Source organism: Mobula birostris, chromosome 13, assembly GCF_030028105.1.
Source record: "Mobula birostris isolate sMobBir1 chromosome 13, sMobBir1.hap1, whole genome shotgun sequence".
NCBI classification, from domain to species: domain Eukaryota; kingdom Metazoa; phylum Chordata; class Chondrichthyes; order Myliobatiformes; family Myliobatidae; genus Mobula; species Mobula birostris.
This window is the reverse complement of record NC_092382.1, coordinates 106,359,780-106,386,985: the sequence shown is the minus strand read 5'-3', so window position 1 is coordinate 106,386,985 and position 27,206 is coordinate 106,359,780. Positions and strand designations below refer to the sequence as shown.

Genomic DNA, 27,206 nt, shown 5'->3' with positions numbered 1-27,206 from the left:
ATTCACTTTGTGTGTCTGACCCCGGGAGTTTGTGATCGGAAGGAGCGGAGAGAGATTCACTCTGTGTGTGACCCCGTGAGTGTGTGATGGGGCGGTCAGGAAAGAGATTCACTCTGTGTCTAATCCCGGGAGTGTGTGATGGAACGGCTTTGAGTGAGCTTCACGGTGACTGACCACGGGAGTGTGGACGGGACGGTGTGTAGGGAGCTTCACTTTGTCTCTGATCCCAGTAGTCTTTGATGCAACAGTGTTGAGAGAGATTCTCGGTCTCTGACCCCGGAAGTTTGTGACGGGACGCTGTGGAAGGAGCTTCACCCTGTGTCTCATACCAGCAGTGTGTGGTGAGATGGTGTGAAGGAAACTCCACTGTGCGTCACACCCCGGGAGTTCTTGACTGTTGATCTCTCTTCCCACGGTAAAACATACCTTTTCCATGTTTGAATTTATTTCCATGAGCCTTGCATCAAATTTTGAACAATGTTCCCTCGCTCCATCATAAGATTTTACGGACGTGGATATAAAATAACACCGGCCTTCCGTTTCAGTCCAGTCCGGGGGACACGTTTGCTCTGAAACTCAGGAACAGGAAACAGTGAATCTTCCTCCATTAATCCCGTTGCGCCGACTGGGTTCAGAAAAAGTCAATCTCCCTCCACACCGTCCCATTGCACACTCCACAGGTCAAACACAGATTGAATCTCCCTGCGCATCGTCCCATCACACACTTCCGTGGTGAGACACAAAGTGAATCTCCCTCCGCACCGTCTCATCACACACTCCCGGGGTCAGAAAAAGAGTGAGTCTCCCTCCACACCGTCCCATCACACACTCTCGGGGTCAGACACAGAGTGAACCTCCCTCTACACCATCCCATCACACACGTCTGGGGTCAGGCACAGATTGAGTCTCCCGCCGCAAAGCCGCATCACACACTCCCGGAGTCAGACACAGAGTGAAGCTCCCTCCGCACCGTCCCATCACACACGTCTGTGGTCAGACACAGAATGAAGCTCCCTCCACGCCGTCCCATCACACACTCCCCCGGTCAGACACAGACTGAATCTCCCTCCGCACCGTCCCATCACACACTACCGGGGTCAGACACAGAGTGAATCTCCCTCCACACCGTCCCATCACACACTCCCCGGGTCAGACACAGAGTGAATTTCCCTCTACACCGTCCCATCACACACTCCCTGGGTCAGGCACAGAGTGAATGTCCCTCCACACGTTCCGATCACACACTCCCGGGGTCAGACACAGAGTTTCGCTCCCTCTACAAAGCTTCGTCACGAACTGCCTTGGTCAGACACAGAGTGAATCTCCCTCTACACCGTCCCATCACACACTTCCGGGGTCAGACACAGAGTGAAGGTCCCTCCACACGTTCCGATCACACACTCCCGTGGTCAGACTCAGAGTGAATCTCCCTCTCCACCGTCCCATCACAGACTCCTGGGGTCAGACACAGAGTGAAGCCCCCTCTGCAACGTCCCATCACTCACTCCCGGATTGAGACACAGAGTGAAGCCCCCTCTGCAACGTCCCATCACTCACTCCCGGATTGAGACACAGAGTGAAGCCCACTCTACACCGTCCCATCACACACTGCCGGGGTCAGACACAGGGTGAACCTCCCTCCACACCGTCCGATCACACACTCCTGGGGTCAGACACAGAGTGAATCTCCCTCCACACCGTCCCATCACACACTCCAGGGGTCAGACACAGAGTGAATCTCACTCCACACCGTCCCATCACACACTCCCGGGGTCAGACACACAGTGAATCTCCCTCCACACCGTCCCATCACACACTCCCGGAGCAGACAAAGAGTGAATCTCCCTCCACACTGTCCCATCACACACACCCGGTGTCAGACACAGGGTGAATCTCCCTCCACACTGTCCCATCACACACTCCCGAGGTCAGACACAGAGTGAATCTCCCTCCACACGTTCCGATCACACACTCCCGGGATCAGGCACAGAGTGAAGCTCCCTCCACACGTTCCGATCACACACTCCCGGGGTCAGACACGGAGTTTCGCTCCCTCTACAAAGCTTCGTCACAAACTGCCTTGATCAGACACAGAGTGAATCTCGCTGCCCACCGTCCCATCAAACACTCCCGGGGTCAGACACAGACTGAATCTCCCTCCACAGCATCCCATCACACACTCCCGGGATCAGACACAGAGTGAATCTCCCTCCACACGTTCCGATCACACACTCCCGGGGTCAGACACAGACTGAATCTCCCTCCACAGCATCCCATCACACACTCCCGGGGTCAGACACAGAGTGAATCTCCCTCCACACGTTCCGATCACACACTCCCGGGGTCAAACACAGACTGAATCTCCCTCTACACCGTCCCATCACACACTCCCGGGGTCATACACAGCGTGAAGCTCCCTCCACACGTTCCGATCACACACTCCCGGGGTCAGACACAGAGTGAATCTGTCTCCGCACTGTCCCATCACACAATCCCCGGGTCAGACACAGAGTGAATTTCCCTCTACACCGTCCCATCACACACTCCCTGGGTCAGGCACAGAGTGAATGTCCCTCCACACGTTCCGATCACACACTCCCGGGGTCAGACACAGAGTTTCGCTCCCTCTACAAAGCTTCGTCACGAACTGCCTTGGTCAGACACAGAGTGAATCTCCCTCTACACCGTCCCATCACACACTCCCGGGGTCAGACACAGAGTGAAGCCCCCTCTGCAACGTCCCATCACTCACTCCCGGATTGAGACACAGAGTGAAGCCCCCTCTGCAACGTCCCATCACTCACTCCAGGGGTCAGACACAGAGTGAATCTCACTCCACACCGTCCCATCACACACTCCCGGGGTCAGACACACAGTGAATCTCCCTCCACACCGTCCCATCACACACTCCCGGAGTCAGACAAAGAGTGAATCTCCCTCCACACTGTCCCATCACACACACCCGGTGTCAGACACAGGGTGAATCTCCCTCCACACTGTCCCATCACACACTCCCGGGGTCAGACACAGAGTGAATCTCCCTCCACACGTTCCGATCACACACTCCCGGGGTCAGACACAGAGTGAATCTCCCTCCACACCGTCCCATCACACACTCCAGGGGTCAGACACAGAGCGAATCTCAGTCCACACCGTCCCATCACACACTCCCGGGATCAGACACACAGTGAATCTCCCTCCACACCGTCCCATCACACACTCCCGGAGTCAGACAAAGAGTGAATCTCCCTCCACACTGTCCCATCACACACACCCGGTGTCAGACACAGGGTGAATCTCCCTCCACACCGTCCCATCACACACTCCCGGGGTCAGACACAGAGTGAATCTCCCTCCACACGTTCCGATCACACACTCCCGGGATCAGGCACAGAGTGAAGCTCCCTCCACACGTTCCGATCACACACTCATGGGGTCAGACACAGAGTTTCGCTCCCTCTACAAAGCTTCGTCACAAACTGCCTTGGTCAGACACAGAGTGAATCTCGCTGCCCACCGTCCCATCAAACACTCCCGGGGTCAGACACAGACTGAATCTCCCTCCACAGCATCCCATCACACACTCCCGGGGTCAGACACAGAGTGAATCTCCCTCCACACGTTCCGATCACACACTCCCGGGGTCAGACACAGACTGAATCTCCCTCCACAGCATCCCATCACACACTCCCGGGGTCAGACACAGAGTGAATCTCCCTCCACACGTTCCGATCACACGCTCCAGTGGTCACACACAGACTGAATCTCCGGCCACACCGTAGCATCACACACTCCCGGGGTCAGACACAGAGTGAAGGTCTCTCTACACTGTCCAATCACACACTCCCCGGATCAGACACAGACTGAATCTCCCTCTATACCGTCCCATCACACACTCCCGGGGTCATACACAGAGTGAAGCTCCCTCCACACGTTCCGATCAAACACTCCCGGGGTCAGACACAGAGTGAATCTGCCTCCACACTGTACCATCACACACTCCCCGGGTCAGACACAGAGTGAATTTCCCTCTACGCCGTCCCATCACACACTCCCTGGGTCAGGCACAGAGTGAATGTCCCTCCACACGTTCCGATCACACACTCCCGGGGTCAGACACAGAGTTTCGCTCCCTCTACAAAGCTTGGTCACGAACTGCCTTGGTCAGACACAGAGTGAATCTCCCTCCACACCGTCCCATCACACACTTCCGGGGTCAGACACAGAGTGAAGGTCCCTCCACACGTTCCGATCACACACTCCCGTGGTCAGACTCAGAGTGAATCTCCCTCTCCACCGTCCCATCACAGACTCCTGGGGTCAGACACAGAGTGAAGCCCCCTCTGCAACGTCCCATCACTCACTCCCGGATTGAGACACAGAGTGAAGCCCCCTCTGCAACGTCCCATCACTCACTCCCGGATTGAGACACAGAGTGAAGCCCACTCTACACCGTCCCATCACACACTGCCGGGGTCAGACACAGGGTGAACCTCCCTCCACACCGTCCGATCACACACTCCTGGGGTCAGACACAGAGTGAATCTCCCTCCACACCGTCCCATCACACACTCCAGGGGTCAGACACAGAGTGAATCTCACTCCACACCGTCCCATCACACACTCCCGGGGTCAGACACACAGTGAATCTCCCTCCACACCGTCCCATCACACACTCCCGGAGCAGACAAAGAGTGAATCTCCCTCCACACTGTCCCATCACACACACCCGGTGTCAGACACAGGGTGAATCTCCCTCCACACTGTCCCATCACACACTCCCGAGGTCAGACACAGAGTGAATCTCCCTCCACACGTTCCGATCACACACTCCCGGGATCAGGCACAGAGTGAAGCTCCCTCCACACGTTCCGATCACACACTCCCGGGGTCAGACACGGAGTTTCGCTCCCTCTACAAAGCTTCGTCACAAACTGCCTTGATCAGACACAGAGTGAATCTCGCTGCCCACCGTCCCATCAAACACTCCCGGGGTCAGACACAGACTGAATCTCCCTCCACAGCATCCCATCACACACTCCCGGGATCAGACACAGAGTGAATCTCCCTCCACACGTTCCGATCACACACTCCCGGGGTCAGACACAGACTGAATCTCCCACCACAGCATCCCATCACACACTCCCGGGGTCAGACACAGAGTGAATCTCCCTCCACACGTTCCGATCACACACTCCCGGGGTCAAACACAGACTGAATCTCCCTCTACACCGTCCCATCACACACTCCCGGGGTCATACACAGCGTGAAGCTCCCTCCACACGTTCCGATCACACACTCCCGGGGTCAGACACAGAGTGAATCTGTCTCCGCACTGTCCCATCACACAATCCCCGGGTCAGACACAGAGTGAATTTCCCTCTACACCGTCCCATCACACACTCCCTGGGTCAGGCACAGAGTGAATGTCCCTCCACACGTTCCGATCACACACTCCCGGGGTCAGACACAGAGTTTCGCTCCCTCTACAAAGCTTCGTCACGAACTGCCTTGGTCAGACACAGAGTGAATCTCCCTCTACACCGTCCCATCACACACTCCCGGGGTCAGACACAGAGTGAATCTCCCTCCACACCGTCCCATCACACACTCCAGGGGTCAGACACAGAGCGAATCTCAGTCCACACCGTCCCATCACACACTCCCGGGGTCAGACACACAGTGAATCTCCCTCCACACCGTCCCATCACACACTCCCGGAGTCAGACAAAGAGTGAATCTCCCTCCACACTGTCCCATCACACACACCCGGTGTCAGACACAGGGTGAATCTCCCTCCACACCGTCCCATCACACACTCCCGGGGTCAGACACAGAGTGAATCTCCCTCCACACGTTCCGATCACACACTCCCGGGATCAGGCACAGAGTGAAGCTCCCTCCACACGTTCCGATCACACACTCATGGGGTCAGACACAGAGTTTCGCTCCCTCTACAAAGCTTCGTCACAAACTGCCTTGGTCAGACACAGAGTGAATCTCGCTGCCCACCGTCCCATCAAACACTCCCGGGGTCAGACACAGACTGAATCTCCCTCCACAGCATCCCATCACACACTCCCGGGGTCAGACACAGAGTGAATCTCCCTCCACACGTTCCGATCACACACTCCCGGGGTCAGACACAGACTGAATCTCCCTCCACAGCATCCCATCACACACTCCCGGGGTCAGACACAGAGTGAATCTCCCTCCACACGTTCCGATCACACGCTCCAGTGGTCACACACAGACTGAATCTCCGGCCACACCGTAGCATCACACACTCCCGGGGTCAGACAGAGAGTGAAGGTCTCTCTACACTGTCCAATCACACACTCCCCGGATCAGACACAGACTGAATCTCCCTCTATACCGTCCCATCACACACTCCCGGGGTCATACACAGAGTGAAGCTCCCTCCACACGTTCCGATCAAACACTCCCGGGGTCAGACACAGAGTGAATCTGCCTCCACACTGTACCATCACACACTCCCCGGGTCAGACACAGAGTGAATTTCCCTCTACGCCGTCCCATCACACACTCCCTGGGTCAGGCACAGAGTGAATGTCCCTCCACACGTTCCGATCACACACTCCCGGGGTCAGACACAGAGTTTCGCTCCCTCTACAAAGCTTGGTCACGAACTGCCTTGGTCAGACACAGAGTGAATCTCCCTCCACACCGTCCCATCACACACTTCCGGGGTCAGACACAGAGTGAAGGTCCCTCCACACGTTCCGATCACACACTCCCGTGGTCAGACTCAGAGTGAATCTCCCTCTCCACCGTCCCATCACAGACTCCTGGGGTCAGACACAGAGTGAAGCCCCCTCTGCAACGTCCCATCACTCACTCCCGGATTGAGACACAGAGTGAAGCCCCCTCTGCAACGTCCCATCACTCACTCCCGGATTGAGACACAGAGTGAAGCCCACTCTACACCGTCCCATCACACACTGCCGGGGTCAGACACAGGGTGAACCTCCCTCCACACCGTCCGATCACACACTCCTGGGGTCAGACACAGAGTGAATCTCCCTCCACACCGTCCCATCACACACTCCAGGGGTCAGACACAGAGTGAATCTCACTCCACACCGTCCCATCACACACTCCCGGGGTCAGACACACAGTGAATCTCCCTCCACACCGTCCCATCACACACTCCCGGAGCAGACAAAGAGTGAATCTCCCTCCACACTGTCCCATCACACACACCCGGTGTCAGACACAGGGTGAATCTCCCTCCACACTGTCCCATCACACACTCCCGAGGTCAGACACAGAGTGAATCTCCCTCCACACGTTCCGATCACACACTCCCGGGATCAGGCACAGAGTGAAGCTCCCTCCACACGTTCCGATCACACACTCCCGGGGTCAGACACGGAGTTTCGCTCCCTCTACAAAGCTTCGTCACAAACTGCCTTGATCAGACACAGAGTGAATCTCGCTGCCCACCGTCCCATCAAACACTCCCGGGGTCAGACACAGACTGAATCTCCCTCCACAGCATCCCATCACACACTCCCGGGATCAGACACAGAGTGAATCTCCCTCCACACGTTCCGATCACACACTCCCGGGGTCAGACACAGACTGAATCTCCCTCCACAGCATCCCATCACACACTCCCGGGGTCAGACACAGAGTGAATCTCCCTACACACGTTCCGATCACACACTCCCGGGGTCAGACACAGACTGAATCTCCCTCCACACCGTCCCATCACACACTCCCGGGAGCAGACACAGAGTGAAGGTCTCTCTACACTGTCCAATCACACACTCCCCGGATCAGACACAGACTGAATATCCCTCTACACCGTCCCATCACACACTCCCGGGGTCATACACAGAGTGAAGCTCCCTCCACACGTTCCGATCACACACTCCCGGGGTCAGACACAGAGTGAATCTGCCTCCGCACTGTCCCATCACACACTCCCCGGGTCAGACACAGAGTGAATTTCCCTCTACACCGTCCCATCACACACTCCCTGGGTCAGACACAGAGTTTCGCTCCATCTACAAAGCTTCGTCACGAACTGCCTTGGTCAGACACAGAGTGAATCTCCCTCTACACCGTCCCATCACACACTTCCGGGTTTAGACACAGAGTGAAGCTCCCTCCACACCGTCCCATCACACACTCCCGGGTCAGACACAAAGTGAATCTCCCTCCACACGGTCCCATCACACACTCCCGTGATCAGACACAGAGTGAAGCTCCCTCTACACCGTCCCATAACACACTCCCGGAATCAGACACAGAGTGAATCGCCCTCCACATCATCCCATCACACACTCCCGGGGTCAGGCACAGAGTGAATCTCCCTCCACACTGTCCCTTCACACACTCCCGGGGTCAGACACAGACTGAATCTCCCTCCACACAGTCCCATCACACACTCCCGGGAGCAGACACAGAGTGAAGGTCTCTCTACACTGTCCAATCACACACTCCCCGGATCAGACACAGACTGAATCTCCCTCTACACCGTCCCATCACACACTCCCGGGGTCATACACAGAGTGAAGCTCCCTCCACACGTTCCGATCACACACTCCCGGGGTCAGAAACAGAGTGAATCTGCCTCCGCACTTTCCCATCACACACTCCCCGGGTCAGACACAGAGTGAATTTCCCTCTACACCGTCCCATCACACACTCCCGGGTCAGACACAGAGTGAATCTCCCTCTACACCGTCCCATCACACACTCCCGGAATCAGACACAGAGTGAATCGCCCTCCACATCATCCCATCACACACTCCCGGGGTCAGGCACAGAGTGAATCTCCCTCCACACTGTCCCTTCACACACTCCCGGGGTCAGACACAGAGTGAAGCTCCCTCCACACGTTCCGATCACACACTCCCGTGGTCAGACACAGAGTTTCGCTCCCTCTACAAAGCTTCGTCACGAACTGCCTTGGTCAGACACAGAGTGAAGCTCCCTCCACACCGTCCCATAACAGACTCCCGGAATCAGACACAGAGTAAATCGCCCTCCACATCATCCCATCACACACTCCCGGGGTCAAGCACAGAGTGAATCTCCCTCCACACTGTCCCTTCACACACTCCCGGGGTCAGACACAGAGTGAAGCTCCCTCCACACGTTCCGATCACACACTCCCGTGGTCAGACACAGAGTTTCGCTCCCTCTACAAAGCTTCGTCACGAACTGCCTTGGTCAGACGCAGAGTGAATCTCCCTCCACACTGCCCCATCACACACTCCCGGGGCCAGACACAGAGTGAATCTCCCTCCACACCGTCCCATCACACACTCCAGGGGTCAGACACAGAGTGAATCTCCCTCCACACCGTCCCATCCAACACTCCCGGGGTCAGACACAGACTGAAGGTCCCTCCGCACGTTCCGATCACACACTCCCGTGGCCAGACACGGAATGAATTTCCCTCTACACCGTCCCATCACACACTCCCTGGGTCAGGCACAGAGTGAATGTCCCTCCACACGTTCCGATCACACACTCCCGGAGTCAGACACAGAGTTTCGCTCCCTCTACAAAGCTTCGTCACGAACTGCCTTGGTCAGACACAGAGTGAATCTCCCTCTACACCATCCCATCACACACTTCCGGGTTCAGACACAGAGTGAAGCTCCCTCCACACCGTCCCATCACACACTCCCGGGTCAGACACAAAGTGAATCTCCCTCCACACGGTCCCATCACACACTCCCGTGATCAGACACAGAGTGAAGCTCCCTCTACACCGTCCCATAACACACTCCCGGAATCAGACACAGAGTGAATCGCCCTCCACATCATCCCATCACACACTCCCGGGGTCAGGCACAGAGTGAATCTCCCTCCACACTGTCCCTTCACACACTCCCGGGGTCAGACACAGACTGAATCTCCCTCCAGACAGTCCCATCACACACTCCCGGGAGCAGACACAGAGTGAAGGTCTCTCTACACTGTCCAATCACACACTCCCCGGATCAGACACAGACTGAAACTCCCTCTACACCGTCCCATCACACACTCCCGGGGTCATACACAGAGTGAAGCTCCCTCCACACGTTCCGATCACGCACTCCCGGGGTCAGAAACAGAGTGAATCTGCCTCCGCACTTTCCCATCACACACTCCCCGGGTCAGACACAGAGTGAATTTCCCTCTACACCGTCCCATCACACACTCCCGGGTCAGACACAGAGTGAATCTCCCTCTACACCGTCCCATCACACACTCCCGGAATCAGACACAGAGTGAATCGCCCTCCACATCATCCCATCACACACTCCCGGGGTCAGGCACAGAGTGAATCTCCCTCCACACTGTCCCTTCACACACTCCCGGGGTCAGACACAGAGTGAAGCTCCCTCCACACGTTCCGATCACACACTCCCGTGGTCAGACACAGAGTTTCGCTCCCTCTACAAAGCTTCGTCACGAACTGCCTTGGTCAGACACAGAGTGAAGCTCCCTCCACACCGTCCCATAACAGACTCCCGGAATCAGACACAGAGTAAATCGCCCTCCACATCATCCCATCACACACTCCCGGGGTCAAGCACAGAGTGAATCTCCCTCCACACTGTCCCTTCACACACTCCCGGGGTCAGACACAGAGTGAAGCTCCCTCCACACGTTCCGATCACACACTCCCGTGGTCAGACACAGAGTTTCGCTCCCTCTACAAAGCTTCGTCACGAACTGCCTTGGTCAGACGCAGAGTGAATCTCCCTCCACACTGCCCCATCACACACTCCCGGGGCCAGACACAGAGTGAATCTCCCTCCACACCGTCCCATCACACACTCCAGGGGTCAGACACAGAGTGAATCTCCCTCCACACCGTCCCATCCAACACTCCCGGGGTCAGACACAGACTGAAGGTCCCTCCGCACGTTCCGATCACACACTCCCGTGGCCAGACACGGAATGAATTTCCCTCTACACCGTCCCATCACACACTCCCTGGGTCAGGCACAGAGTGAATGTCCCTCCACACGTTCCGATCACACACTCCCGGAGTCAGACACAGAGTTTCGCTCCCTCTACAAAGCTTCGTCACGAACTGCCTTGGTCAGACACAGAGTGAATCTCCCTCTACACCGTCCCATCACACACTTCCGGGTTCAGACACAGAGTGAAGCTCCCTCCACACCGTCCCATCACACACTCCCGGGTCAGACACAAAGTGAATCTCCCTCCACACGGTCCCATCACACACTCCCGTGATCAGACACAGAGTGAAGCTCCCTCTACACCGTCCCATAACACACTCCCGGAATCAGACACAGAGTGAATCGCCCTCCACATCATCCCATCACACACTCCCGGGGTCAGGCACAGAGTGAATCTCCCTCCACACTGTCCCTTCACACACTCCCGGGGTCAGACACAGACTGAATCTCCCTCCACACCGTCCCATCACACACTCCCGGGAGCAGACACAGAGTGAAGGTCTCTCTACACTGTCCAATCACACACTCCCCGGATCAGACACAGACTGAATCTCCCTCTACACCGTCCCATCACACACTCCCGGGGTCATACACAGAGTGAAGCTCCCTCCACACGTTCCGATCACACACTCCCGGGGTCAGACACAGAGTGAATCTGCCTCCGCACTTTCCCATCACACACTCCCCGGGTCAGACACAGAGTGAATCTCCCTCCACACTGTCCCTTCACACACTCCCGGGGTCAGACACAGAGTGAAGCTCCCTCCACACGTTCCGATCACACACTCCCGTGGTCAGACACAGAGTTTCGCTCCCTCTACAAAGCTTCGTCACGAACTGCCTTGGTCAGACACAGAGTGAAGCTCCCTCCACACCGTCCCATAACAGACTCCCGGAATCAGACACAGAGTAAATCGCCCTCCACATCATCCCATCACACACTCCCGGGGTCAAGCACAGAGTGAATCTCCCTCCACACTGTCCCTTCACACACTCCCGGGGTCAGACACAGAGTGAAGCTCCCTCCACACTTTCCGATCACACACTCCCGTGGTCAGACACAGAGTTTCGCTCCCTCTACAAAGCTTCGTCACGAACTGCCTTGGTCAGACGCAGAGTGAATCTCCCTCCACACTGCCCCATCACACACTCCCGGGGCCAGACACAGAGTGAATCTCCCTCCACACCGTCCCATCACACACTCCAGGGGTCAGACACAGAGTGAATCTCCCTCCACACCGTCCCATCCAACACTCCCGGGGTCAGACACAGACTGAAGGTCCCTCCGCACGTTCCGATCACACACTCCCGTGGTCAGACACGGAATGAATCTCCCTCTCCACCGTCCCATCACAGACTCCTGGGGTCAGACACAGAGTGAAGCCCCCTCTGCAACGTCCCATCACTCACTCCCGGATTGAGACACAGAGCAAAGCCCACTCTACACCGTCCCATCACACACTGCCGGGGTCAGACACAGGGTGAATCTCCCTCCACACCGTCCGATCACACACTCCCGGGGTCAGACACAGAGTGAATCTCCCTCCACACCGTCCCATCACACACTCCAGGGGTCAGACACAGAGTGAATCTCACTCCACACCGTCCCATCACACACTCCCGGGGTCAGACACACAGTGAATCTCCCTCCACACCGTCCCATCACACACTCCCGGAGTCAGACAAAGAGTGAATCTCCCTCCACACTGTCCCATCACTCACACCCGGTGTCAGACACAGGGTGAATCTCCCTCCACACTGTCCCATCACACACTCCCGGGGTCAGACACAGACTGAATCTCCCTCCACACGTTCCGATCACACACTCCCGGGATCAGGCACAGAGTGAAGCTCCCTCCACACGTTCCGATCACACACTCCCGGGGTCAGACACAGAGTTTCGCTCCCTCTACAAAGCTTCGTCACAAACTGCCTTGGTCAGACACAGAGTGAATCTCGCTGCCCACCGTCCCATCAAACACTCCCGGGGTCAGACACAGACTAAATCTCCCTCCACAGCATCCCATCACACACTCCCGGGGTCAGACACAGAGTGAATCTCCCTCCACACGTTCCGATCACACACTCCCGGGGTCAGACACAGAGTGAATCTCCCTCCACAGCATCCCATCACACACTCCCGGGATCAGGCACAGAGTGAAGCTCCCTCCACACGTTCCGATCACACACTCCCGGGGTCAGACACAGAGTTTCGCTCCCTCTACAAAGCTTCGTCACAAACTGCCTTGGTCAGACACAGAGTGAATCTCGCTGCCCACCGTCCCATCAAACACTCCCGGGGTCAGACACAGACTGAATCTCCCTCCACAGCATCCCATCACACACTCCCGGGGTCAGACACAGAGTGAATCTCCCTCCACACGTTCCGATCACACACTCCCGGGGTCAGACACAGAGTGAATCTCCCTCCACAGCATCCCATCACACACTTCCGGGGTCAGACACAGAGTGAATCTCCCTCCACACGTTCCGATCACACGCTCCAGTGGTCAGGCACAGAGTGAATCTCCCTCCACACTGTCCCTTCACACACTCCCGGGGTCAGACACAGACTGAATCTCCCTCCACACCGTCCCATCACACACTCCCGGGAGCAGACACAGAGTGAAGGTCTCTCTACACTGTCCAATCACACACTCCCCGGATCAGACACAGACTGAATCTCCCTCTACACCGTCCCATCACACACTCCCGGGGTCATACACAGAGTGAAGCTCCCTCCACACGTTCCGATCACACACTCCCGGGGTCAGACACAGAGTGAATCTGCCTCCGCACTTTCCCATCACACACTCCCCGGGTCAGACACAGAGTGAATCTCCCTCCACACTGTCCCTTCACACACTCCCGGGGTCAGACACAGAGTGAAGCTCCCTCCACACGTTCCGATCACACACTCCCGTGGTCAGACACAGAGTTTCGCTCCCTCTACAAAGCTTCGTCACGAACTGCCTTGGTCAGACACAGAGTGAAGCTCCCTCCACACCGTCCCATAACAGACTCCCGGAATCAGACACAGAGTAAATCGCCCTCCACATCATCCCATCACACACTCCCGGGGTCAAGCACAGAGTGAATCTCCCTCCACACTGTCCCTTCACACACTCCCGGGGTCAGACACAGAGTGAAGCTCCCTCCACACGTTCCGATCACACACTCCCGTGGTCAGACACAGAGTTTCGCTCCCTCTACAAAGCTTCGTCACGAACTGCCTTAGTCAGACGCAGAGTGAATCTCCCTCCACACTGCCCCATCACACACTCCCGGGGCCAGACACAGAGTGAATCTCCCTCCACACCGTCCCATCACACACTCCAGGGGTCAGACACAGAGTGAATCTCCCTCCACACCGTCCCATCCAACACTCCCGGGGTCAGACACAGACTGAAGGTCCCTCCGCACGTTCCGATCACACACTCCCGTGGTCAGACACGGAATGAATCTCCCTCTCCACCGTCCCATCACAGACTCCTGGGGTCAGACACAGAGTGAAGCCCCCTCTGCAACGTCCCATCACTCACTCCCGGATTGAGACACAGAGCAAAGCCCACTCTACACCGTCCCATCACACACTGCCGGGGTCAGACACAGGGTGAATCTCCCTCCACACCGTCCGATCACACACTCCCGGGGTCAGACACAGAGTGAATCTCCCTCCACACCGTCCCATCACACACTCCAGGGGTCAGACACAGAGTGAATCTCACTCCACACCGTCCCATCACACACTCCCGGGGTCAGACACACAGTGAATCTCCCTCCACACCGTCCCATCACACACTCCGGGAGTCAGACAAAGAGTGAATCTCCCTCCACACTGTCCCATCACTCACACCCGGTGTCAGACACAGGGTGAATCTCCCTCCACACTGTCCCATCACACACTCCCGGGGTCAGACACAGACTGAATCTCCCTCCACACGTTCCGATCACACACTCCCGGGATCAGGCACAGAGTGAAGCTCCCTCCACACGTTCCGATCACACACTCCCGGGGTCAGACACAGAGTTTCGCTCCCTCTACAAAGCTTCGTCACAAACTGCCTTGGTCAGACACAGAGTGAATCTCGCTGCCCACCGTCCCATCAAACACTCCCGGGGTCAGACACAGACTGAATCTCCCTCCACAGCATCCCATCACACACTCCCGGGGTCAGACACAGAGTGAATCTCCCTCCACACGTTCCGATCACACACTCCCGGGGTCAGACACAGAGTGAATCTCCCTCCACAGCATCCCATCACACACTTCCGGGGTCAGACACAGAGTGAATCTCCCTCCACACGTTCCGATCACACGCTCCAGTGGTCAGACACAGACTGAATCTCCCTCCACACCGTCCCATCACACACTCCCGGGGTCAGACACAGAGTGAATCTCCCTCCGCACCGTCCCATCACACACTCCCGGGAGCAGACACAGAGTGAAGGTCTCTCTACACTGTCCAATCACACACTCCCCGGATCAGACACAGACTGAATCTCCCTCCACACCGTCCCATCACACACTCCCGGGGTCAGACACAGAGTGAATCTGCCTCCACACTGTCCCATCACACACTCCCCGGTCAGACGCAGAGTGAATTTCCCTCTACACCGTCCCATCACACACTCCCTGGGTCAGGCACAGAGTGAATGTCCCTCCACACGTTCCGATCACACACTCCCGGGGTCAGACACAGAGTTTCGCTCCCTCTACAAAGCTTCGTCACGAACTGCCTTGGTCAGACACAGAGTGAATCTCCCTCCACACCGTCCCATCACACACTCCCGGGGTCAGACAGAGAGTGAAGGTCCCTACACACGTTCCGATCACACACTCCCGTGGTCAGACACATAGTGAATCTCCCTCTCCACCGTCCCATCACAGACTCCTGGGGTCAGACACAGAGTGAAGCCCCCTCTGCAACGTCCCATCACTCACTCCCGGATTGAGACACAGAGTGAAGCCCCCTCTGCAACGTCCCATCACTCACTCCCGGATTGAGACACAGAGCAAAGCCCACTCTACACCGTCCCATCACACACTGCCCGGGTCAGACACAGGGTGAATCTCCCTCCACACCGTCCGATCACACACTCCCGTGGTCAGACACAGAGTGAATCTCCCTCCACACCGTCCGATCACACACTCCAGGGGTCAGACACAGAGTGAATCTCACTCCACACCGTCCCATCACACACTCCCGGGGTCAGACACACAGTGAATCTCCCTCCACACCGTCCCATCACACACTCCCGGAGTCAGACAAAGAGTGAATCTCCCTCCACACTGTCCCATCACAGACACCCGGTGTCAGACACAGGGTGAATCTCCCTCCACACTGTCCCATCACACACTCCCGAGGTCAGACTCAGAGTGAATCTCCCTCCACACGTTCCGATCACACACTCCCGGGATCAGGCACAGAGTGAAGCTCCCTCCACACGTTCCGATCACACACTCCCGGGGTCAGACACAGAGTTTCGCTCCCTCTACAAAGCTTCGTCACAAACTGCCTTGATCAGACACAGAGTGAATCTCGCTGCCCACCGTCCCATCAAACACTCCCGGGGTCAGACACAGACTGAATCTCCCTCCACAGCATCCCATCACACACTCCCGGGATCAGACACAGAGTGAATCTCCCTCCACACGTTCCGATCACACACTCCCGGGGTCAGACACAGACTGAATCTCCCTCCACAGCATCCCATCACACACTCCCGGGGTCAGACACAGAGTGAATCTCCCTCCACACGTTCCGATCACACACTCCGGGGGTCAGACACAGACTGAATCTCCCTCCACACCGTCCCATCACACACTCCCGGGAGCAGACACAGAGTGAAGGTCTCTCTACACTGTCCAATCACACACTCCCCGGATCAGACACAGACTGAATCTCCCTCTACACCGTCCCATCACACACTCCCGGGGTCATACACAGAGTGAAGCTCCCTCCACACGTTCCGATCACACACTCCCGGGGTCAGACACAGAGTGAATCTGCCTCCGCACTTTCCCATCACACACTCCCCGGGTCAGACACAGAGTGAATTTCCCTCTACACCGTCCCATCACACACTCCCGGGTCAGACACAGAGTGAATCTCCCTCCACACGGTCCCATCACACACTCCCGTGATCAGACACAGAGTGAAGCTCCCTCCACACCGTCCCATAACACACTCCCGGAATCAGACACAGAGTGAATCGCCCTCCACATCATCCCATCACACACTCCCGGGGTCAGGCACAGAGTGAATCTCCCTCCACACTGTCCCTTCACACACTCCCGGGGTCAGACACAGAGTGAAGCTCCCTCCACACGTTCCGATCACACACTCCCGTGGTCAGACACAGAGTTTCGCTCCCTCTACAAAGCTTCGTCACGAACTGCCTTGGTCAGACACAGAGTGAATCTCCCTCCACACTGTCACATCACACACTCCCGGGGTCAGACACATGGTGAAGCTCCCTCCACACGTTCCGATCACACACTCCCGTGGTCAGACACAGAGTTTCGCTCCCTCTACAAAGCTTCGTCACGAACTGCCTTGGTCAGACGCAGAGTGAATCTCCCTCCACACTGTCCCATCACACACTCCCGGGGCCAGAAACAGAGTGAATCTCCCTCCACACCGTCCCATCACACACTCCAGGGGTCAGACACAGAGTGAATCTCCCTCCACACCGTCCCATCACACACTCCCGGGGTCAGACACAGACTGAAGGTCCCTCCGCACGTTCCGATCACACACTCCCGTGGTCAGACACGGAATGAATCTCCCTCTCCACCGTCCCATCACAGACTCCTGGGGTCAGACACAGAGTGAAGCCCCCTCTGCAACGTCCCATCACTCACTCCCGGATTGAGACACAGAGCAAAGCCCACTCTACACCGTCCCATCACACACTGCCGGGGTCAGACACAGGGTGAATCTCCCTCCACACCGTCCGATCACACACTCCCGGGGTCAGACACAGAGTGAATCTCCCTCCACACTGTCCCATCACACACTCCCGGGGTCAGACACAGACTGAAGGTCCCTCCGCACGTTCCGATCACACACTCCCGTGGTCAGACACGGAATGAATCTCCCTCTCCACCGTCCCATCACAGACTCCTGGGGTCAGACACAGAGTGACGCCCCCTCTGCAACGTCCCATCACTCACTCCCGGATTGAGACACAGAGCAAAGCCCACTCTACACCGTCCCATCACACACTGCCGGGGTCAGACACAGGGTGAATCTCCCTCCACACCGTCCGATCACACACTCCCGGGGTCAGACACAGAGTGAATCTCCCTCCACACCGTCCCATCACACACTCCAGGGGTCAGACACAGAGTGAATCTCACTCCACACCGTCCCATCACACAATCCCGGGGTCAGACACACAGTGAATCTCCCTCCACACCGTCCCATCACACACACCCGGTGTCAGACACAGGGTGAATCTCCCTCCACACTGTCCCATCACACACTCCCGGGGTCAGACACAGAGTGAATCTCCCTCCACACGTTCCGATCACACACTCCCGGGATCAGGCACAGAGTGAAGCTCCCTCCACACGTTCCGATCACACACTCCCGGGGTCAGACACAGAGTTTCGCTCCCTCTACAAAGCTTCGTCACAAACTGCCTTGGTCAGACACAGAGTGAATCTCGCTGCCCACCGTCCCATCAAACACTCCCGGGGTCAGACACAGACTGAATCTCCCTCCACAGCATCCCATTACACACTCCCGGGGTCAGACACAGAGTGAATCTCCCTCCACACGTTCCGATCACACGCTCCAGTGGTCAGACACAGACTGAATCTCCCTCCACACCGTCCCATCACACACTCCCGGGAGCAGACACAGAGTGAAGGTCTCTCTACACTGTCCAATCACACACTCCCCGGATCAGACACAGACTGAATCTCCCTCTACACCGTCCCATCACACACTCCCGGGGTCATACACAGAGTGAAGCTCCCTCCACACGTTCCGATCACACACTCCCGGGGTCAGACACAGAGTGAATCTGCCTCCGCACTTTCCCATCACACACTCCCCGGGTCAGACACAGAGTGAATTTCCCTCTACACCGTCCCATCACACACTCCCTGGGTCAGGCACAGAGTGAATGTCCCTCCACACGTTCCGATCACACACTCCCGGGGTCAGACACAGAGTTTCGCTCCCTCTACAAAGCTTCGTCACGAACTGCCTTGGTCAGACACAGAGTGAATCTCCCTCTACACCGTCCCATCACACACTCCCGGGTTCAGACACAGAGTGAAGCTCCCTCCACACCGTCCCATCACACACTCCCGGGTCAGACACAGAGTGAATCTCCCTCCACACGGTCCCATCACACACTCCCGTGATCAGACACAGAGTGAAGCTCCCTCCACACCGTCCCATAACACACTCCCGGAATCAGACACAGAGTGAATCGCCCTCCACATCATCCCATCACACACTCCCGGGGTCAGGCACAGAGTGAATCTCCCTCCACACTGTCCCTTCACACACTCCCGGGGTCAGACACAGAGTGAAGCTCCCTCCACACGTTCCGATCACACACTCCCGTGGTCAGACACAGAGTTTCGCTCCCTCTACAAAGCTTCGTCACGAACTGCCTTGGTCAGACACAGAGTGATTCTCCCTCCACACTGTCACATCACACACTCCCGGGGTCAGACACAGAGTGAAGCTCCCTCCACACGTTCCGATCACACACTCCCGGGGTCAGACACAGAGTTTCGCTCCCTCTACAAAGCCTCGTCACGAACTGCCTTGGTCAGACACAGAGTGAATCTCCCTCCACACTGTCCGATCACACACTCCCGGGGCCAGACACAGAGTGAATCTCCCTCCACACCGTCCCATCACACACTCCCGGGGTCAGACACAGAGTGAAGCTCCCTCCACACGTTCCGATCACAGACTCCCGGGGTCAGACACAGAGTTTCGCTCCCTCTACAAAGCCTCGTCACGAACTGCCTTGGTCAGACACAGAGTGAACCTCTCTCTCCATGGCTTCATCAGACATTCCACCGGTCAGACGTCGCGCTCTTCCGGGGTCAGATACCGGGTTTTACTCCTTCCACACCGTCTCAAACACAGAGTAAAGCTCGCTCCATAACACTTGTCACACAGTCCTTGGCTCAGAGATCAGAGATCGCTCTACAAAGTCCCATCACACACAGCCTTGCTTAGACACATTGTGAATCCCCCTCTCCGCGTTCCCATCACACAGTCCAGCGGTCAGAAGCGAAAAGAAACTCCCTCAGCACACACGACAAGTGTCAGAGGGAGGGTGATTCTTCCTCTACAACTTCCAACACACCACTGAGCAAAGTGTCAGACACAGAGGAAAGCTCCATCCACACTGTCCCATTACACACTCCCGAGGCTAATACAATGTGAATCTCCCTCCTTACGTCCCAACGCACACTCCCGTGGTCAGACACAGAATGAATCTCACTCCACACAGTCCCATCACACACCCCACAACCCGAGCCTAACAAAGTGTGAACCTCCCTCCTTACGTTTCATCACACACTCGCTGGCGAACCACAGAGTGAAGCTCTCTCTGAATAGTCCCCACACCCCGCTGTGTTCACACACAGAACGAAGTTCCGCCTTCATCCTCCCATGGCACACTCACTGAGTCAGACTAACTTCACAACACCCAGTCACACATAGTGAGAATGCCCCTCTGCACTGTCCCATCACATACTCCCGGAGTCAGACACAGACGCTCTCTCTTTCTACGAACCCATTACACACTCCGGGAATCAGATACACTGTGATGCTCCCTCAACACCGTCCTATCACACACTCGCGGTTTCCGTCAAAGAGTGAAGCCCCCTCTGCAGCGTCCCGTCAGACACTCCAGGATTCAGAGTGAAACTCTCTCTCCGCCATGCCATAAAACCAATCAGGGGTCAGACATGGGGTGAATCTCTCTGGGCCCTGTCTGATCACACAACCCGCCTGTCAGACGCAGAGTGAATCTGGATCCATACCGACCCATCAGTGATTCCCGGAGTCAGATATGAAGTGAAGCTGTAATGTTACGTCTCACAATCCTGTGGTCAGACACAGAGTGAATCCACCACCAAAACGTCCCGTCACAGTCTCCTGGGTTCAGTGTCAGAGTGAAACTTCCTCCACGATCACACACTCATCCGTCAAACACAGAGGGAATTTCCTTCCATACCATTTCTTTACATACTCCCGATGTCAAGCACAGAGTGATGCTTCCTCTCTCTCTATCCCGCCCTGTGACGAGGGGCGGGTTAAAGAGGGGGATGATGCCTCACCTCTTCTGCTGGTCAACAATTCACAGATTTGAGCCATGCTGTCGTTGACCAATTTGTACTTCGTTTCCATCTGAGTGAACTGGTGACGGAGATCAGATATCTCAGATATCGTGGATTGAAGGCTTGAGTTTAACTGAGACTGACGAATCTGTGATACTGAGAGAGATGGTGAAGGATGTTCAGCGTTTACAGTGACACGTGAGTCAGCATTACGCTACCGAGCGGGTCACAGAGAGTGTTGTGTCAGTGTCACGTTAAGGTTGTCACAGTGAGAGGCGTCGGCCTGTCGTGTCATGCTAAGGTGTATATTAATGTGTCGGTGAAGGTTATGTTGTTGTCACAATGAGGGTCTGCGTCAATATCATGCGGGTTATATTCGAGTTGCTGTGAAGGACGTGGCGGTATCACCGTGATAGGTGACTCTGTGCCCCGGCGACAGACGTGCCGGGCCACAATGCAGTGTACCTCGAGGTCACGGCGAGGGAAATGTCAGAGTAAGGGGCCTGGTACTGTCACGGTGAGTGGAGTATCTGTGTCATGGTGTGGGGTGTGCTTGTCTCACAGGGAGGAATGTTTTTGTGTCACGGTGAGAGACATGTCATTGTCACGGTGGTTGTAACAGTGTCAGGCTGAGGTGTTTTGGTATCACGCTAAGAGGTTTGCCTGTGTCAGAATGAGGTGTGGGTAATTGCCTCTGTGAGCGGTGCATCGGCGTTATGTTGAGCGGTGATACTGTCTCGGTCAGGGGTGTTACAGTGACTTCTGAGTCTTTGTCTCGAGGCGGTGCGGATCACGTCGAGGAGCGTGAATGTGTCACAGTGTACGGTACCTCAGTGTCACAGTGAAAACCGTGTCGGGGTCATTTTGAGGTGTGTTTCGCTGTCGCCTTGAGGAGTTTATCAGTAACACGGTCAGTGGGAATGTCGATGTTACAGTGAGGGGTACGTTGCGGTCAGTGTGACTGCCACGGGTGTGTCAGGGCGATGTTCCGTGTCCGTGTTGCGGTTAGGAGTGTATCTGTGTCTCGTTGAAGGTCGTGACCCTGATACGGTGACTGAATTGTTCACGTTCTGGTGAATGGCGTGCCGGTGTCACGGTGAGTCTTAATTGTGTTACGGTGAGTGCCGTGTCTTTATCATGGTTATAAGCCATATGACCATAAGACAAAGGAGCAGAAGTCGGCCATTCGGCCCGTCGAGTCTGCTCCGCCATTTTATCATGAGCATTACCATTCTCCCATTTAGTCCCTCTCCCCCGCCTTCTCACCATAACCTTTGATGCCCTGGCTACTCAGATACCTATCAATCTCTGCCTTATATACACCCAATGACTTGGCCTCCACTGCCGCCCGTGGCAACAAATTCCGTAGACTCACCACCCTCTGGTTAAAAAAAAAAAAAAAAAAAAAAAAAAAAATCTTTGCATACAACAGGAATTCTGCAGATGCTGGAAATTCAACCAACACATATTAAAGTTGCTGGTGAACGCAGCAGGCCAAGCAGCATCTGTAGGAAGAGGTGCAGTCGATGTTTCAGGCCGAGACCCTTCGTCAGGACTAACTGAAGGAAGAGTGAGTAAGGCATCTCTGTTTTGAATGGGCGCCCTTCAATCCTTAAATCATGCCCTCTCGTACTAGACTCCCCCATCATGGGACACAACTTTGCCACATCCACTTTGTCCATGTCTTTGAACATTCGAAATGTTTCTATGAGGTCTCCCATCATTCTTCTAAACTCCAAGGAATACAGTCCAAGAGCGGACAAGCGTTCCTCATATGTTAACCCTCTAATTCCCAGAGTTATTCTAGCAAATCTTCTCTACACCTTCTCCAACGTCAGCACATCCTTTCTCAAATAAGGAGCCCAAAACTGCCCACAGTACTCAGATTGATGTCTCACCAGCGCCTTATAGAGCCTCAACATCACATCCCTGCTCCTATACACTGTTCCTCCAGAAATCAATGCCAACATCGCATTCGCCTTTTTCACCACCGACTCAACCTGGAGGTTAACCTGAAGGGTATCCTGTACGAGGATTCCCAAGTCCCGTTGCATCTCAGAACTTTGAATTCTTTCCCCATTTAAATAATACTCTGCCCGTTTACTTCTTCGACCAAAGTCCATAACCATACACTTTCCAACATTGTATTTCATTCGCCACTTCTTTGCCTATTCTTCCAATCCATCCAAGTCTCTCTGCAGACTCTCCATTTCCTCAGCACTACCGGCCCCTCCACCTATTTTAGTTTCGACAGCAAACTTAGCCACAAAGCCATATATTCCATAATCCAAATCGTTGATGTACATTGTAAAAAGAAGCGGCCCCATCACGGACCCCTGTGAACACCACTCGTAACCGGCAGCCAACCAGAATAGGATCCCTTTACTCCCACTCTCTGTTTCCTGCCAATCAGCCAACGCTCTATCCACGTATATAACTTTCCCGTCATTCCATGGGCGCTCATCTTGTTAAGTAGCCTCATGTGTGGCACCTTGTCAAAAGCCGTCTGAAAATCCAAATATACAGCTTTCTCTGCATCTCCCTTGTCTACACTACCTGTAATTTCCTCAAAATATTTTAACTAAGTTTGTCAGGCAGGATTTTCCTTTAAGGAATCCATGCTGAGTTCTGCCTATCTTGTCATATGCCTCCAGGCACTCTGTAACCTCATCCTTGACAATCGACTCCAACAACTTCCCAAACACCGATGTCAAGCTAACATGTCTATAATTTCCTTTTTGCTTCCTTGCCCCCTTCTTGAATAGCGGGGTGACATTTGCTATCTTCCAGTCCTCCGGAACCATGCCAGAATCTATCGAGTTTTGAAAGATCATCGCCAGTGCCTCCGCAATCTCCACAGCTGCTTCCTTCAGAACACAAGGGTGCATTCCATCTGCTCCGGGAGATTTATCTACCTTTAGACTATTCAGCTTCCTGAGTATGTTCTCTGTCGTAATTGTGACTGCGCACACTTCTCTTCCCTGCCAGCCTTGAGTGTCCGTTATACTGCTGATGTCTTCCTCAGTGAACACTGATGCAAAATACTCGTTCAGCTCCTCCGCCATCTCCTTATCTCCCATTACAATTTCACCAGCATCATTTTCTATCGGTCCTATGTCTACTCTCACCTGTATTTTGCTCTTTATATACTTGAAAAAGCTTTTAGTATACTCTTTGATATTATTTCCTAGTTTCCTTTCATAGTTAATCGTTTCCCTCTTAATGACCTACTTAGTTTCCTTTTGGAAGCTTTTAAACATTTCCCAACCCTCTATCTTCCCACTATTTTTTGCTTCCTTGTATGCCGTCTCCTTTGTTTTAACTTTGGCTTTGACTTCTCTTGTCAACCACGGTTGCATTCTTTTTCCATTCGAAAATTTCTTTTTTTTTGGAATATACCTGTCTTGCCCCTTCCTCACTTCTCGCATAAACTCCAGCCACTGCTGCTCTGCCGTCTTTTCCGCCAGTGTCTCTTTCCAGTCAACTTTGGCTCGTTCCTCTCTCATGCCGCTGTCATTTCCTTTACTCCACTGAAATACTGACACATCGGATTTCGGCTGCTCTTTCTCAAATCTCACAGTGAACTCAATCATGTTATGATCACTGCGTCCTAAGGGCTCCCTCACCTCAATCTCTCCAATCACCTCCTGTTCATTACACAATACCCAATCCAGTACAGCCGATCCCCGAGTGGGCTCAACAACAATCTGTTCTAAAAGCCATCTCGCAGACATTCTACAAATTCTCTCTCTTGAGATCCAGTGCCGACCTGATTTTCCCAATCCACTGGCATGTTAAAATCCCCCACAATTACAATAACACTGCCGTTCTGACAAGCCTTTTCTATTTCCAGTTGTAATTTGTGGTCCACATCACTACAGTTGTTTGGAGGCCTATAAATAACTGCCATCAGGGCCCTGTTACCCCTGCGATTTCTTAGTTCAACCCATAAAGATTCTGCACCTTCCGATCCTATATCACCTCTTTCTAATGATTTAATATCATTTCTTACCAATAAAGTCACGCCTCCCCCTCTGCCTACCTTCCTATCCTTCCGATACACTGTGTATCTTTGGACGTTCAGCTCCCAGAGACATGCATCCTTTAGCCAGGTCTCAGTGATGGCCACAATATCATACCTGCCAATCTGTAGCTGTACAACAAGATCATCCACCTTATTCCTTATGCTGCGTGCATTTAAGTACAACACCTTAAGACCAGTATTTGATACATTTTGATTTGATTTTACTGCAACTTTATTGCACTGCGACTCATCCCAATGGCTACAAATTTGCCCCATCACCTGCTTGTCTTTCCTGTCTTCTTTACTGCTCACTATCTTAGATTTATTTCTGTTTTCCCTTTCCTCCGTTCTATCATTCTGGTTCCCATCCCCCTGCAAAATTAGTTTAAACCCTCCCTAACAGCTCTATTAAACTTTCCCGCCAGGATATTGGTCCCTTCGGGTTCAGGTGTAAGCTGTCCTTTTTGAACAAGTCATACTTCCCCCAGAAGAGATCCCAATTATCCAAGAATCTGAAGCCCTGCCCCCTACACCAGTCTCTCAGCCACGCATTCATCTGCCTGATCCTATCATTATTGCCCTCGCTAGCACGTGGTATTGGTAGCAATCCCGAGATTAATACCCTGGAGGTCCTGCTTCTCAGCTTCTTTCCTAACTTCTGGAAATCTCTCTTCAGAACCTCCTCCTTTGTCCTATCTATGTCATTGGTACCAACATGTACCAAGACAACTGGCTGCTCACACTCCCTCTTTAGAATATTCAGGACCTGATCCGAGACACCCCGTACCCTGGCAGCTGGGAGGCAACACACCATGCGGGTATCTCTGTCAGGCTCACAGAATCTCCTGTCTGTTTCCCTGACTATGGAATCCCCCACGACTACCGCATGTCACTTCTCCCTCCTTCTCTCCTGCACAACAGCGCCAGGCTCATTGCCAGAGACCCGGTCACTGTGGGCGTCCCCTTTCAGGTCATCCCCCTCAACAGCATCCAGAACAAGACATTTGTTGCTGAGGGGGACAGCCACAGGTGTGCTCTCCATTATCCGGGCATTTCCCTTCCCTATCTTGACAGTGACCCAGTTTTCTGACCCCTGTAGCCAAGGGGTGACTACCTCCCTGTAGCTCCTGTCTATCACCTCTTCACTTTCCCTGATAAGCAGTAGGTCATCAAGCTGCAGCTGCAGATCCCTAACACAGTCTCTGAGAATCTGCAACTCGGTGCACCTGGCGCAGATGCGGCCATCAGGGAGGCTGGAGGTCTCCCAGGATTCCCACATCTGACACCCTGAACAAAGCTCTAACCCTGCAGGCATGTTATCTAATTCTACAGGAATGAAACAGGAAAAGTAAATCTACTCACCCACTTACCTCGCCAAACAGACGAACTTTTTAAAATCGTTAGCTCGTACCGTTAGCTGTGAGAGCCCTGCTGTTCCTGTCTGTTCGGGCCGATTCACGAAAGGGGTGGGGTGGGGAGAAAAAAAAAGAGTTGGCACTTCACTCTCGCTTCTTCCCGTTGAAGCCAAAGCCCTACATTCCGCTGCCCGCTCCGACAGCTGCCCGCTGTATAGGGTGGTCTCCTTTTTAAACTCGTCGAGTGGTCCTGATGACGTCACGCGCCTGCGCAGTCTCGCCCTTTTAGCACTCGAAGAAGTTTAAAAAAAACTGCCTTCCTTCAGAGTTCAGCTCCCGCGACGCTCTGTAGTCCCGATCAAAGGACAACCGTTGGTAGCAAACCTGCCTATTTAAACTTTCCGCGCGGTCCTGCTGACGTCACGCGCCTCCGCAGTCTCGCCCTTCCTGCATCTCTCCGGATCTTTTTCCTCTCAACTTAGTATGATCTGCAAACTTAGATACACCACACTCGGTCCCCTCTTCCTGATTATTAATTCATATTG

The 27,206-nt window shown here is 54.5% G+C and overlaps 1 protein-coding gene across 6 annotated transcripts in view; it reads right to left on the bottom strand.

The window, feature by feature from the left end:
- The window catches only part of LOC140207282 (C-type lectin domain family 4 member C-like), a 131,312-nt gene that overhangs the window by 1,235 nt on the left and 102,871 nt on the right, over positions 1–27,206 (bottom strand). For 3 of the 6 annotated variants that reach the window (XM_072275757.1, XM_072275759.1, XM_072275758.1), the window contains 2 exons: positions 21,283–21,438; positions 427–569 (listed from right to left, as the gene is read on the bottom strand). In XM_072275757.1, coding sequence (XP_072131858.1) covers positions 427–569; positions 21,283–21,438 — 299 coding nt within the window. Of the gene's footprint in view, positions 1–426; positions 570–21,282; positions 21,439–26,668; positions 27,005–27,206 lie in introns of those variants that run through there. The other 3 variants (XM_072275763.1, XM_072275764.1, XM_072275760.1) reach the window with 3 other exon arrangements.